Source organism: Malaclemys terrapin, chromosome 1, assembly GCF_027887155.1.
Source record: "Malaclemys terrapin pileata isolate rMalTer1 chromosome 1, rMalTer1.hap1, whole genome shotgun sequence".
Classification (NCBI taxonomy): Eukaryota; Metazoa; Chordata; order Testudines; family Emydidae; genus Malaclemys; species Malaclemys terrapin.
The window spans coordinates 200539481-200555676 of record NC_071505.1 but is presented as its reverse complement, the minus strand read 5'-3'; the positions used below and the strand labels follow the sequence as shown (position 1 = coordinate 200555676).

The window sequence follows — 16196 nt, the reverse complement described above, 5'->3', positions numbered from 1 at the left end:
GCATCCTGTCAATGACTCATGGCTATGTGGGGTTAATGAAATTTTGATTCAGGAAAGGAAGGCTGAGTTTAGCTTAGTAAGGCAGATATATGACCAGACTGAATTAGAGAATGCCAATAGCCACTTCAGGATTATGCTGGCTAGTATCTATTACAAACTCAATTTTGCTTCTTCTCGCCTGCCCAACCCTCTCACCCAACTTTAAGTTCACAAAATAAAGTTATATCAGCCTCAAAATGTGCAGGTTAGCACTAGGTAGGGCCAAGGTTACATTTTCCTGCCAAATTTGCAGGGATTTGGACAATAAAGCTCCTCAGTTATGATACCCTAGTGACAGACGCATTCACTAGAGTTAAAAAGTCTAACTTTTCTTTGGCCACACGACAGAAAACAAAACGCAAAATAGAAAGCAAGAGAGAAATAAAACTTTGTTAACCAGATTCTAACTAGTATCAATGCCCAGAACCAAAATTTATTAACTTCTGAATGTGGAATACTGCTATCGACCTCCAGCTCTGGTGAGTTTAGCACAGGACATCCTAGGGGCTGCTGGAGAGCTCTGCTTACATTCTCCCCAAGCTCCCACCTTTCTTTATAGAGATAGGCTTCAAAAACTCCTATCACTAGCAAGGTTTCTCATTGGAAAAACATCTATTTTCATACCAGAAGGCTGATAAAAGCAGCTGCTGAGCCTTCTCAGGTCACCTGCAGGGGAAGGAGGAAGAGATGGAAGATAAAGCTTCTAAAATTCACATGGGATTCTATTATCTGGACTCCAGGAGGGCCATAGGAAGAAGTGGGAATGCTCCCCAAATCATCTTCCACACAGCACTACTCTACATCCCACAGTCCTCTTGAGGCACATATGGAGGCTCAATCCTGCAAGGTGTCGAGCACTCAGGCCCCAATCCAGTAAAGCACTTAAGCACATTTAAGTGTTTCTGTAACTTGATGGCTAATCAAGAGAGCAAAAAACCAACTCCATGTTTTTAAGGATATGAACTTTTGAGATGTTATGTTGTTGGCTTTATTTACCTTCAGCCAAGGATGATTCAGGGCCTCATAAACGGTTATCCTTTCAGCTGGGTCCAGCATAAGCATGCGGCGTACCAGATCTTTGGCACTTTCAGAGATATGGCTCCATTGCCTGGGATTCATCTGATTGTAAGTGAAGAAAAAAATTAAAGCAAGTGACAGAGTACAACAATTATAGGATACAGTTATTCTGTACAATGAGCAACTAAGGTATAAGGGTAGGTGACATTGGTACTATTGTCAATATTTTATTACTATGAATGTACACATAAGACTTGTGTACCATTGAAAAAATATAGATACATGCTAGTATGTGAAAACTAAAACACTACGTACAGTGCACGATGATTATACAACTGGTAATATGGTACCCATTTTTCCACCTACTTTTTTGCATGTAATGTTCCCTACAGATCAAATTCACCCTTCCCTGCACAAAGCAAAAGTAATCAGGCTTTGTCTGTGGAAATGAAATGGATGAAGGGACAAGTTTATGAGCTGCAGTGCAGCCACTCTACACCACAGTGAAGTGTTGAGCTGCTGGATCTGAATAAGAGGGAAATCAGTGGAGTTCCATGACCCCTCCCACCCTGTGGTTCTTAGGAATGCAGAGGACCTTGTGGACAACTGCTCCTTCCATAAGGCCAGTGTAAGGTTTAAAGGTTTCAGGAAACCTTTCGCTATTTCCTTGCAAGGGTAGAATTTCATCCAGAATCACTGAGACAAACAAATGTACACTTCAATGCCACTTTTAGAATCAGTTTCAGAGTAGAACCACACTAAGCAAGCAACAACATACAAGGCGATGTATAGTATAATCACACGTTTCAAGTGTGATCAGCTTTGTGCCTTCAGCTGTTCAAGAAGAGATGATTACCAATATAGGCACACTCAATTAAGTATCTTACTGTTGTTGTAAAACACTTTTTTCCCTGAGGCTCTCAGCTGCAGAGTAGACATACCCTGGTTAATTAATATAAAGAATACTACATATTATACGACTATCAAACTTTAGCAAGATTCTTACCACTTTGCTAATGTACTAAAGGTGTGATTTTGATATATGCAAAGAAGAAATGAAATGAAAGGGCTTTAGCTCCTTCCTCATAATGACTCCATGATGTCGGAAAATGTTATGAAACAAGTTTGTCCTCAAACACTGTAGTTTGTTATCAATTACAAGTAGCTCCTTAGTGAGTAATCAGTTCTTTCATAGCTTACTATACAGTGTAATATGACAAAAGTATGATACCATTTGTACACTAAGATAACCACAAATATTTTTACTAAATAAATGAGATCATTCTTTAGCTATCACATTTAGCATTTAGAACTACAAACAAATGTGAGAAATTTTATAAAATGGAGGAATACATATAAGAGTTTATGTATATATCAGTCATACAGATAACAGAGAACATATAGTACATACTGAGGCCCTAATCACAAAAAACATTTATGCATGTAAGTAGTCTCCCTGAACTCATTGTAAGGTCAGGGTCCAATTTTGATGTTACTTTAGCTGCTTAATCTAGATAAATGATATGGTAATTTAAATGCCAGAGACTGTTAAACACATATACCATGGAAAAATGGATCAATAATGATATAAGTATCTCTATTTGCATATAGAGAGCTGTTTGTCTTGTGGAATTTTGCAAATTTCAGTCAGGCTAATTAGCAGCCAAAATATAGAAAGCAACTTCCAGAAATTTTTACAGCAGTGTTTTACCTCAGTGAAAAAGTAATCATGCACACTGTCATTTACCTTATATTTTCCTTTAATAATGCCTTCAAATAATCTTTCCTTGGTTCCATAAAAAGGCAAACAACCACTTAGTAGAATAAAAAGGATCACTCCACAACCCCAAACATCTACAGGCTTCCCATAGGGTTCTCTTTTTACTACTTCTGGGGCCATAAAATGAGGTGTTCCTACACGTCCTAAATGGAAATACAAACAAAATTGAGTAAAGTGATGTGTTTCAAACATGAAAATAAAAGTGAATAGGAAAGAAATTAATCTGCATTAAACCGAAACAAACAGTTTTAATGGAAAGTTTTATTTTTAATAATAATGGAGATATCCCATCTCCTAGAACTGGAAGGGACCTTGAAAGGTCATTGAGTCCAGCCCCCTGCCTTCACTAGCAGGACCAAGTACTGATTTTGCCCCAGATCCCCAAGTGGCCCCCTCAAGGATTGAACTCACAACCCTGGGATTAGCAGGCCAATGCTCAAACCACTGAGCTATCCCTCCCCCCACAGATTAAACTTTTTTTTTTAAGACAATATTTTCCTTTTCTATAATCAGTATTTGTGAAATGTTCAGGATGGAGTAGTCATTAATTTCTCCGCTCCTTGGTTTACCCATCAATAAATTGGGTAAAATATTTACCTACCTTCATGTCATGTAATGAAAGGTTATTTAAAAAGGCTCTGAGATCCTTGGGTGAAATGTACTGTATAACAAGTATTTGACAGCCATGGAGAGCAAGGCTCTTCATTTATCCACAGAACAGGTACAACGGAAGACTGTTCCCACCTAAATACTTTACCAAAGTTTCTTAACTTTGATTTGTAGGAGTCACCCCTAGAGCTGAGATGGCTGTTCAGGCTCCATGTCCTTTGATACCCTTCAGCAAAAAGGCCATCAAACAGTGCCTAATGTTTTTGTGGTGTGGACATTGTCCCTGAAGAATTATATTGACAACACAAACTCGAATCAGATGCGAATGTTTTGGGGGCAGGTTTTGAATTAGTCATTAAACAGAGGACCATGCAAACAATTATTTTTATGATCAATGCCCTTGAACTTTCAAGGGAGTAAAAACAAGCTTTTTTTTAGTATTACTTTTGCTCAATTACTAACTGACATGTTAAACTGAACAAATATAATAGTCATTTTATCGCCCTCTATACATTCATCCCCAAATGGTCCCTGTTGCAAAGGAACTACAGAAGAATTGCAAATGTAATTTTCCAGCAATACGAGCTTTGTCTGTACTACATGAGCAGCCTTAGGACTTCACAGCCACTTATGGTAACATCTGGGGAAAATCACAAATCTGGCTAACAGCTGCTACCATCATCACTGGATCTAGCATCATTTATGCGCCCAGACTCGACAATGGTACTGCCCAAAAGCCTGAGTCAGGCCCACAGTGCTGGGTACCGTACAAATTCAGATGAAAAGATGCTCTCTGCCCTACAGGGATTATAACCTAAAGGACTCAACTGCTATCACCATTTAATGCTACCACTATTCAAAGTTGCCTCGCAGAAAGACTTCTGCTGGACTGCTTTTTCCTGGGCACCACAAGGCGACAAAACACCAGGAATATGCTTTCACTTGGTTGTACAATTTTATAAAGTTTACAAATTGAGAACTATCTGGCAATAACTTGTCCAGTGCAGGTCATCCTTCCTTTGTAATCCATCTATCTTGTAGTGGCGGGTTGCCCCTGCTCCCTGTAATTTGGTCCCAGCACCACTGGTGGGACTTCGCCACTCTCCCTTTGTATGAGGGCTAAGGGGTGGGGAAGAGGGGGTTGTTTCCTCACTGTCTCAGATGTTAGGAACCCCAACCCATTCCCCACCTTCTATAAATGCCTTCTTCTAATCCATTTCCAATTCCGATTCCGATCAATCAGGGAACTGGAGCCCCAACTGAATGATTACCTGCACTGGGCATGTGCCAATTTGTAATGAAATTAATTTTACAATCTTACCTATCCACCAGGTCCCCAGGCCGCTGAGAGAAAGGTGAAAAAAAAACACCTTGCCCAGGCCAATGTGATACTGAGGGAAAAATTCAATTATGAACCCCAAAAAGGAGACTAGTGCTACAACAAAGCCCAGAAACTGAGTCCTACTCTAATCCCAATGGGAGGGAGAGGGGAAGCTTTACTCCCAGTGCAGACTGGTGCTTCAGGGCAGGAGGAAAAGGCTTTTAAACCCTCCCTTGAGGTACCTGGGAGCCGAAAGACTTATCCTGCACCCATCTGCCAAACCAATCAGCAAAAGATCCTCCATCCTCTAGACCACAAGGAGGGGAGGGTTATGTGAAATCCTTCAAAGGGTCAAGGGTTTTCTTTCCTCTGATGGCTCAGACTAAGCCACCCCACCTCTGAGGCGGGGCATTTATGGAGTCGAAGATTACCAACTTTCTTAGAATCATATGATTTTTTTCCAAGTGCCTACAGATCCATGTAGAGGATACCAATGCTAGTAGTAACACTGCTTATAAGAGAGTCTCCTTCAGCTTAATGGTAGAGCTACTTGAATGAGGAGGTTACTTACCTGTAACTGGAGGTTCTTCGAGATTTGTGGTCCCTATCTATAGGCCACTGAGAGCTTTATGCATGTGCACCATGTGTCCAGAGCCAGAGAATTTGAAAGTAGTGTCCATTGATCCGTGCATGCTCCCTGACTCATGGTTTCGTTCAAGGTGATGAAGTGTGGGTCAGACTGATTGTACCTCCAATTCCTTCTCCACCACAAATCCAGAGGGGAAGGAGGGCAGGAAGTGGAAAACAGATAGAAGAACCTCTAGTTACATCTCAAAGAACCTCTAGTTAGAGTAAGTAATCTCCTCCACTTCTTCGAGCCTTCGTCTTTGTGCCCCCGTTTGTTGATGTAGCCAACAGGCATGGTGTTGTCTGACATGATGAGAATATGAAGCCCAGGAGGAATAGACTAGTCGAGGCCATGACTAAAGGATTCTTGGCTACTTGAGTTATGAGTTCTTGCGGAATCTGGAACCTGTCCCTTGGTTGGTAGGCTCGTGATCTGACTGAGTTGATGGTGGCCCCTATAAAGTCTAGGCATTGTCTGGGGTTTTTTGGTCCGTTTTTGACATTGATACTGACTCTGAGGGGAAAAAGGAGGCCAAGCAACATGGAAATTGAAAGATGCTGCCTGACTTTTTGTCTCATTTTGTTTTAGGTTAAATAAAGTCAATTCACTTGTATATTCTCAATATCAAACCTCATCTTTTGCGTTTCTTTAATTATGACCTCATAAAAATATTCAACAGTATCCTGCAATTACAAGAAAGTACTAGTATATATTCTTTCAGCATTTTTTCCACTTAACCACTAATAAACTTAAATATTTTGTTTGGTTAACACCCTAAACAAAAAAATCCCAAAGCTATTTACACATTCTGATCAATACACTTAGCACGACAAAAAAAAAAAAAAAAACAAAAAAACAAAACCTGAAATTATTATCTAGAAACATTTTGAGTATGTACTTGAAACTGATGTACTAATCAACTTCCTTATTTTTTCTAAAGGAAGTGTTACAATTCTCGGGTAACAGTTTCTAAATGGTTCCCCTTCTCTTCCTAATTATAGTTAGCATGTACACACACACACAAAACGCATGTACACAGCTACTGTATAACAACAAACAAGACAAATATAAAACAAATGTAAAACTTTATAGTTGTCAGAACTGCAGCTGCAACCATGATATGCAAGGGTTTTTTTAAGTGTAGTACCCACCCATTTTGCTAATATTAATTTCAGTATTAACAAGTGACTTCAAATGGTAGTAGACAAGTAGTCAAACTTATTGGGTTTTATTCCCTACCCTGTTTTCACTGACTTGCTATGTGGCCGTGGACAAAGTCATAATGTTCAGTGTCTCAGTTTCCTCATCTTCACAATGGGCACATCAGTAATTCCCTATTATACAGGGATATTGTGAACTATTTTGTTCAGCACTTTGAGGTAACTGGATGAAAGATGTTAGCTAAGTACTATGTACTTACATAAAACAGAAAGAAAAAAGTTTTTATTGAAATGGGAGCTACATAAATTAATTTTAGAACTTGACAGAAAAGACTGCATCCTTGAGCAGCTCAGAAAATTGGCTATTGTATCAGCTCATGTCATTGCTGACCTGAAAAGGAACCTGGCAAAGAGCAGCCAGGAGAAAGCCCCCAGTGCAAATAACAAATCTCTTTGTTTCAGCAAACTGTTTTGGTTTAAGAGCCTTCAAGAATCTAGGGACCATATACCAGTTTTATGATTACATACTTCACCCTATACTTAAGAACACACACTAAACAAATGGCAACCTGATTGACTGTGACATTTAAGCTGGAAGGCAGGAAAAAAATAACATGAATTTTAGCAACTCTATGTAACAGAGTTAAAATTGTGTGCGTGGGGCAACTTGCATTTCCCCTGTGAGGCTACAATTGTTCTGGTCCTCATCAGAAAAGGAAATGAAACTAATGAGGTTATGTTTCAAAAGTTAGGTCTTCCACATTGCCTCACAGTGTTGCTGCTATGTCAGCAAAAGCAGATTAAACAAACTGTATACCATACAAAACACCTTTTAAAGTTGAAACTTCAAAGGTTATGTGCTGAATGCCCTAAAAAGGGTAAAGGACACTTCAATACACTTATGATATTTGCTAACTTCTTTTTTTCAAGTCAGCAAGCTGCTACCCTCCCCACCATATTTAATGTGGTAAAATGCTGCAGCTCCTTTTCTGGTGATGTCATACCTATAGTTTACATTTAATAGCCCTGGAGAAAGAAGGTTGCCTAGGTAGTAAACAAGTCCCTTTCCAAATATCACATCTTTAAATAAAATAATTTCTGGTTTTATAGACTCCAATATAGAAGGATTTTTTTCCAATAAAACAATCTTCACACTAGGGTCCCTCCTGTTTCCTCTCTAAATGAAACAGTCTCTTAGGCCCTCAGGAGTCTTTGTTCCTTTGTAGACACCAGATAACTCCCTTTCTTCCTTCTGATGCACAAGGAACTCTTTCATCCAATAACCAGGCTGAGCCCTCCTCCATTTTTTCCCAATGAACTGATGTAAATGTAAGAAAAACACGGTATTTTCTATTATTCCTCACATCCAAGAAATAAACATAAGAAAATGTTTTTTATTTTAAAACAATTATAAAAAAGAAGAATGTAAGGAGTTCTCAGAGCCTCGATATATAAATAATCCGGTAACCCTAAAGGTTAGTTGTGCTATACTAGGGTTACCATATCTCATAAATAAAAAAAGAGGACCCTCCACGGGCCATGGCCCCGCCCATTTCCCCACCCCTAGCCCCGCCCCAACTCCGCCCCTTCCCCCACACTAACTCCGCCCCCTCCTCCCTCCCACTCCCAGCCAGGGGGAAAGGGCTGCCCCAGTGCTACCAGCATCACGGTTTCCCGGGCAGCCCCCAGACCCTGCGCCCCCAGCCGGCGCTTCCCCAGCGCAGCTGGTGCCCGGGAGGGGAAGCGCCCAGCCGGGGGCGCAGGGTCTGGAGGCTGCCCAGCAAACCGTGAAACCGGTAGCGCTCGGGCTTTGGGCAGCCCCCTTGCCTCCAGACCCTGTGCCCCCAGCCGGGCACTTCCCCTCCAGGGCTCCGGCGGCTCTGCGTAACACTGTATAAGTTACTCTTATACACTGTATAAGTTACACAGAGCCGAAGAGGAGCAGAGCCTCCACAGCTGGAGGCTCTGCTCCTCTTAGGCTCTGTTTAAGAGCCGGACTGCCCCAGCGCTACCGGCTTTGGGCAGCCCCCGTGCCTCCAGACCCTGCGCCGCCGGAGCCCGGGAGGGGAAGTGCCCGGCTGGGGGCGCAGGGTCCGGAGGCAAGGGGGCTGCCCGAAGCTGGTAGCTCTCGGGCAGCCCAGTTCTTAAACAGAGCCTCCAGCGGCTGGGGCTCTGTGTAACTGACACTGTGTCAGTTACACAGAGCCCCTGCGGCTGGAGGCTTTTCTCCTCTTTGGCGCTGTGTAACTGACACTGGGTCAGTTACACAGAGCCCTGGGGTCTGGAGGCTCCAGCCGCCCCCGCTCTGTTTAAGAGCCGGGCTGCCCAAGCGCTACCGGCTTCGGGCAGCCCCGTTCCTCCGGACCCTGCGCCCCCAGCCGGGCACTTCCCCTCCCGGGCGCTGGCAGCGCAGGGTCTGTAGGCACGGGGCTGCCCGAAGCCGGTAGCGCTCGGGCAGCCCGGCTCTTAAATAGAGCCGCGGGGACTGGAGCCTCCAGCCGCCGGGGCTGTGTGTAACTGACACAGTGTCAGTTACACAGAGCCCCAGCCGCTGGAGGCTCTGTTTAAGAGCCCGGCTGCCTGAACGCTACCGGCTTCGGGCAGCCCCGTGCCTGGAGACCCTGCGCCGCCGGAGCCCGGGAGGGGAAGTGCCCGGCTGGGGGCGCAGGGTCTCCAGGCACCGGGCTGCCCGAAGCCGGTAGCGCTCGGGCAGCCCGGCTCTTAAACAGAGCCTCCAGCGGCTGGGGCTCTGTGTAACTGACACTGTGTCAGTTACACACAGCCCCGGCGGCTGGAGGCTCCAGTCCCCGCGGCTCTATTTAAGAGCCGGGCTGCCCGAGCGCTACCGGCTTCGGGCAGCCCCGTGCCTACAGACCCTGCGCCCCCAGCCGGGCACTTCCCCTCCCGGGCTCCGGCGGCGCAGGGTCTCCAGGCACGGGGCTGCCCGAAGCCGGTAGCGTTCAGGCAGCCGGGCTCTTAAACAGAGCCGCCATTTTCCCGGACATGTTCTGCTTTTTGGCAATTCCCCCCGGACGGGGGTTTGACTGCCGAAAAGCTGGACATGTCCGGGAAAAAGAGGACGTATGGTAACCCTATGTTATACACAACTTAGTTGATACACCTCTACCCCAATATAATGCGGTCCTTGGGAGCCAAAAATCCCTATCGCGTTATAGGTGAAACCCCGTTATATCGGAGTAGAGGTGGCAGGGCTCCAGCGGTGATTTAAAGAGCCCGGGGCTCCCAGAGCCCCGGGCCTATTAAATCGCCACCCGAGCCCCACTGCCGGAGCCCCGGGGTAGCAGCGGCAGGGCTCAGACGGTGATTTAAAGGGCCCGGGCTCCCCACAGCGGCCAGAGCTCCAAGCCCTTTAAAGCGCCGCCGGAGCCCCGGGGTAGCTCCAGCGGTGATTTAAAGAGCTCCGGGCTCTGGCTGCTGCAGGGAGCCCGGGTCCTTTAAATCACCGCCCGAGCCCTGCTGCCGCAGCCCCGGGACAGCAGCAGCAGGGCTCCAGCGGTGATTTAAAGGGCCTGGGGCTCCCCGCAGCAGCTGGAGCCCCGGGCCCTTTAAAGCACCGCCCGAGCCCCGCTGCCGGAGCCCTGGGGTTACCGCGCTATATGCGAACCCGTGTTATACTGACTCGCGTTATATCGGGGTAGAGGTGTATTTAATGCAAGCAAGTCTATGGAGACCCCTTTACTCAGACAAAAGGATGAAACTGCAATTTGGACTGCTATTAAAAAGACACTAAACTAGCAAAAACACCACTTTAGAACATTAGTACTGAGATCAAAGTGAGGAAATTCAGAATTATGGCTTCCCTGTAACGTCCATGATATTAGAGCACAGATGATATAATTTTTAATCAGAGTGTTCCATGACAGTTGGCAGCATTATATACCTTACTACTAAGAAAATATTTGGGGGCCTGGATGATCTGGAAGACTATAATGGGTAACATAGCTTTGTGCTTCTAGGTCACACTCTAATTTGATCTAGGTCAAATCAGATCAGTAACTGAAGGTCATTACCATCTGAAGGCTCTTCAGTGGCATGTGCTGAATATGATGGCAGTCTGTCCAATCTCCTGTTGACAAATATCAACATCACAAAATGATCTTATGTTGCCTGTTTCAGCAAAGAATGTGAAGTCTGAATAGATACAGAGACTTATGCCCTCTCACCATTAAAGGGGACCCTTCCAGATCAATCAGTTCTGAGGCACATTACCATGTCATGTGAGGAAGCTTGCACAATTGATAATTTTGCTTTGTGTGTTCTGTGGATAAACAGAGAGCTTCAGTCTCCAGTGTTGCCAATCTTAAAACCATTCACAAGTGCTAAAGATAAATTTTGACTTACCTTTGATCATTTAGTTTCTATGACTCTTCCATATTATTCCAGACAATAGGGTTATGCTTTCCACAAGAAGAGTATATATAGAGACCCAATCAGATTTTGTCAACCCTAAGGCAGGGGACTGATGACCAAGATATCAGTAGTAGATTCTTTCAACACCAGTAGTGTCTGAACGATGTATAAGGAAACAACTGGAACAAATAATTTTTAGGGAAAAAAATGTGAGGTACTAACAAACATCACCATCCGACCTCTCATAATAGAGTAAAATGTTTTTAAATTAAGGAATTCCAAAAAGAGTGGGATGTCTAGAATAATGTGGAAGGAATAAAGGAATCACAAACTAGATCAGATAGGTCAAATTTTACTGCCTCTAATTCCTTTCCACATTATTCCAGACAATAGAAACTTTTAAAGCAGGTGCGAGGGAGATGACTAGATAATGAAAAAAATACTATTCAATTTCAGTAGAGACTACTGCTTGAAGAAACCTTATTTTGAAAGATGTATCTCTAGACTAGATATCTAGATTGTAGGGTCCAGAAAACGTATAAAAGCAAAGACTACATGGTGTCCAGATAAGTTACAACAATTGATGCACGGGCCTTCCTTGCCCACAAAACTGCTATAGAGAAAGTAGACTGATCCTTAATTCATGAATAGACTTTTGTTTAGCCACACAGGTCTGCAATATGCACTCTGAAATCCACCTAGATGCAGAAATGAGTTTTTGGCAATTTGTATCTTTTGAATAAAATGAAGTCTGTCAGAGTCAAAGCACTGTCAAAGTAAATTTTTATTTTCCTCCTAAAATCTAGTTTACGTAGGTTTCTCACCATACAGTGGGTTAACGTACTATCTAGGTGAAAAGAAGAAAATTTTGGGGATAAATGAAGGAATTGTGTGTTTACAATACTAACTTGCCCTTAGAAAATGTAAGGAACAATGTGCCACATAATTTGAACATTATAATATAGAGCAAATGGCTACTAAAAATCTAGTCTGTATGGAAATAAAATATTCTGAAACGTCTAGCAAGTTAATGTAGAGCATTTAGCCCCACCAAGAATATAATTACATATGGATGGGAAACCATCAATATTCAGGACTTTTCAGACTGTCCCAAAAGCCACAGTCTGATCTTCAGGGAATTATACGATAGTCTCTTACTCAGCTATTTTGGTCAGAATTCTAGAATGCTGGCTAGTGAAGCACCAAGAGAACTGACTTTTTGCATATTACCCTATGCAGAGAACACATCATATTCTCTAGTAAGATGAAGCTGATTTTTTTGATCTATGAGGATATTACATGATCCTGGGGGAAACTTTCTTAGGTAACTAATATTTAGCAGTTATGCCTTGAGCAAAATCAGTACTGGACTGGGATGGCACAATTGGCCTTGAAGATTGTTTCCTAGTAATGAAGTGAATGGAATTGTTATCCAGATGAACACTGAGTTTCAAGACCTCTGTAGCCAGTGCAGAACTACCAATATGTTTACCTTCTTTGCACTTATCCATTTTTGTTAATGGTACTAGCTCAACTTTGGAGAAAATACATAAGCTAAGTGGAAAAAAAAAATCACTGGTGGACTCAGTGCTTCTTTTCTGTCATACTTTTACCCCATAACCTAACTGAAACCTGGGGACTTGACAGTATAGACGTGTTTCTATCTGATCTACAGTTCCTGCTGCTGAAAACATACATCATTGAAAGTATTTTGAGACACAACTCCAAAGAATTGACAATCATAATATTGAACACCTTTCCTAGAAAAGAAGCAGAGATCACAAGGATGTGAGTTTACATCCATGTAACCACTAACTTGCTATGTTCCACCTGCCTCCCCAATCACATTGTAACCATGCAGATATGTTGAACTGTTCCCAACATATTTACAGACACCTTCCTCTATGAAAGTAGCCTGCTGTTCACAAAGTATGACAATCCATATGTATTCTCTATACAGAGAAAATTCCATCTTTGTTTACAGTGAATTCAGAACACAATACATCTTGCTTCTTCCTAATGGCACTAAAGGGAACACAGTGGTATTTCCACACATTTCTTTTTGAACTATGACTTCCATGTCCAAAAGATTTTGTACTGTGTCCTTAATGGTCAGACTCTTAAAAATAATCTCTGGTGACTTGAGAGTTGAATAAATTGCCCATGGCTGCGTTTCTAAAAATTCCTGAGTGAATCCTTTTGTTAATTATCTCCAGTACGCACTTGTACAGTGTTAACATCCTCACAGGCTTTTATGTTAATGACGCTTTGTCAGCTTGAAAGGATGAATTAGCTTGATAAGGCTCCTCCAAACAAAGCAAAAGGGACTCTAAGTTAAGAAGTGGAAGAATTTTGAGAGTGAAAGCCTGGCCTGATCTCAAGTACCTGGAAACTGAATTTACTGTCTTGACCAGTAGAATTACAGAATTGTTTTTAAAAAATCCTGTACAGTGGTAAAAAGTTTCTTTTTTGGTAACAGTATATTCAAGGCCTTACTAAAGTAAAAATTATTCCTTCAAAGGCAGCTTAATAGATTTTTGAGGATGTAACTGCTCTCTCCAATTGTGTTCTCCTGGATTGTGTGCAATTTGGGCTTGTCAGATACAGACATGTCTCTGTAAAAATTGTAGAGAAAACAGGCACTTTCCCATGAAAATAAATAAAAAATAAATCTGAAGAACTCAAATGTATATACTTATATATATTTTAGAGAAATCACTGCAAAAATACTGATCTACATGTAAAATGAGGGGCTTTTGAACAACAGCTTGTCTACATGGGGAAATTTACTGGCAGAACTATACCAGTATACTTATACTGCTATACTTATTCTGGTATACAGTGTAGTTTACACCACTGCAGTTATAGTGGTTTATCTTCTACCACTTTCAAAGTGACAAAGTAAACTGGGGCTGTGTCTACACTGCCACTTTCAGCGCTAAAATGTTTTGTCATTCAGGGGTGTGAAATTCCCTCCCTCCCCCCGAGCGACAAAAGTTTTAGCACTGAAAAGTGCCAGGACAGACAGCGCTTTATCACTGGGAGCTGTGCTCCCAGTGATAAAGCTACCACTGCTTGTTTGGGGTGTTGGGTTTTTTTAAATCGCTGGGGGAGAGCTCTCCTGGCCATAAAACGTGTCTATACTGCCTACATCAGAGCGCTGCCATGACGTGCTGTAACGTGGGCAGCGTAGACATACCCTGGAAAAAGGCACTCTTATTCCAGAATAAGCACGTCCACCTGGGGAGTTATACTGGTATAATTATACCAGCATAGTTCGGTCAGTAAATTTCCCCATGTAGACAAGCATGCAGTATATATGATACTAGTTTCTGCTGCTCCCCTGTGGACCTGTGAATGTCAGTGAGCATCTAGCATCTGCAGCAATTCTGCTACTGCACATTTTTAAGGTTTACTGAAGACCACTACAGGCCAGGAACACACAGACTTTTTAAAGTCAGCAGAAGCAAGAAAGTGTGGGGACTGTACTCCCTAAGTCAACAATTCTTCAAAAAAATTGACTGAAAAAAAAAAAATCAGCACATACATAGCATTCTGCATCTGAGGAGAAATATAATTTTTAACTCTTTATGTGAAGCAGAGTTAATTTCTGAACTCAAGAAACTGCAACTTTCTATTTCAAAATTACATCTGTGACTGCAAACAGTTGGAACTGATGATATGCTGCTGATAAATTCCCTGTTCTTCTATAAAGTCTTTAGCTCCCATAATTCATACAGGAGACTCCTGACAGATGAGGAGTGATGAAACATTTTTTTAAAGTTACAAAACAAAACTTATTTACAGTACATAAAACTAGAAGAACAAATAGAGCTTATTGATGAGTGCTGACAGCATACTAAACTCTGAACAAATACGCAGGTAGATAATCTGCTCCCAGGAAGATTACAGACAACACAGTTCAGACTCATATGATATACAGTGGATGACGTAAGGTCGAAGAGAAGAATTCTTGCAGAAGTCATCCTTCCAAAATTTTGTGAAAAAAGTATGCTTTAAGGAAAGATTTCTGGAGGAGGAAGAGGATGTTTGCCAGACATGAGGAATGCTGTTCAAAGAATAAGGAACAGAATGAAAGAGGGCATGAAGATGAGAGGAGAAAGATAAGGAGTCTCTTAAGGAGGAGGAGTACAAATAAGACTTGATACTATACATAGGTGGGGTGAAGTTTTGTAGGGTCTTGGAAGGTGAAGAAGAAGCAGCAGCAGCAGATTTGAATTTGAAGCTGATGGTAATCGGATGCCAGCAAAAAAGCTAGATGTGGCAAACTATGACCAAGACATAGAGGAAGATTTTCACACTGGGGATTAAGGAGGACAGATTTTAGAGAGGCTTCAAAACAGCCACCAACAGGATTTAAAAACAGTAGTAGCACAGGAAGAAGGAATGATAGGGGATGAAGATATCACAGAGGCTGAGTGCCTCACTCATGGGTGGATAATGGAATTGTACATGGGGACAGAAAAGGGAAGGTCAAAAGAATCTTTGGGAGAAATTCAGTTTTTGTCAGGTGGAACTTGGGATAATGGTTGGACATTCAGAAGAAGACGTCTGAAGGAGTCAGGCATGTAAGACCAGCATCATTGTAATGATAGCTGAAGCAAAAGGAATGGATAAAGTCACTCAGCAACAGAGGAGGAAAAGGAAAGAATCAAAACTAGAAACTCAAGAAATATCACTGAAAAAGGGGAAGAAGCAGAGATGCAGAAGAAGCTGCTGGAAAAGGTGAAAACCAAGAGAGCACAAAGACATAAAAAGCTCAGGAAAAAAGCAAATGGAGCAGAAGGAAATAATTATCTTATTCAAAAACAATGGCTCAGAAGGACAAGTACAGAGAAGAGAATCTCAGACATATCCAGAAGAGACTGATGGTTGTTGGTGTCAGTGGTTTCAGTGGAGTGTACAGAAGCCAGATTGCAACAGATCCATTCAAGCATTAGAGGAGAGAAAGTTGAGGCAGCACTTCAAGAAGCTTGGAGGTGAAGTGCAACTGCTCCCCTGTTGTAGAAAGAAAACCTAATGAAATCCTTGGCACCAATCCCCTACCCTGGCAATGAAGTCATCAGAAAACTGATTGGGTCTTCATCTGTGCAGGCTGAATATCGCATAACCCTATTGTCTGGAACAATATGGAAGGTAGCTAGAGGAAATAAAATTCACAGAAAAATGTAAGCATTCTGTCAGTAAATATATATGTATCAAGAAACAGACTCGAATGCAATACCCATACTACAGCATTACAATTTATAA

At 42.3% G+C, this 16196-nt stretch overlaps 1 protein-coding gene across 12 annotated transcripts in view; it reads right to left on the bottom strand.

Moving 5' to 3' along the window:
* The window catches only part of CASK (calcium/calmodulin dependent serine protein kinase), a 414387-nt gene that overhangs the window by 137922 nt on the left and 260269 nt on the right, over window positions 1-16196 (bottom strand). For all 12 annotated transcript variants that reach the window (XM_054005578.1, XM_054005605.1, XM_054005628.1 and 9 more), the window contains exons 7-8: window positions 2804-2979; window positions 1036-1158 (exon numbers count right to left, since the gene is read on the bottom strand). In XM_054005578.1, coding sequence (XP_053861553.1) covers window positions 1036-1158; window positions 2804-2979 — 299 coding nt within the window. The remainder of the gene's footprint in view (window positions 1-1035; window positions 1159-2803; window positions 2980-16196) is intronic.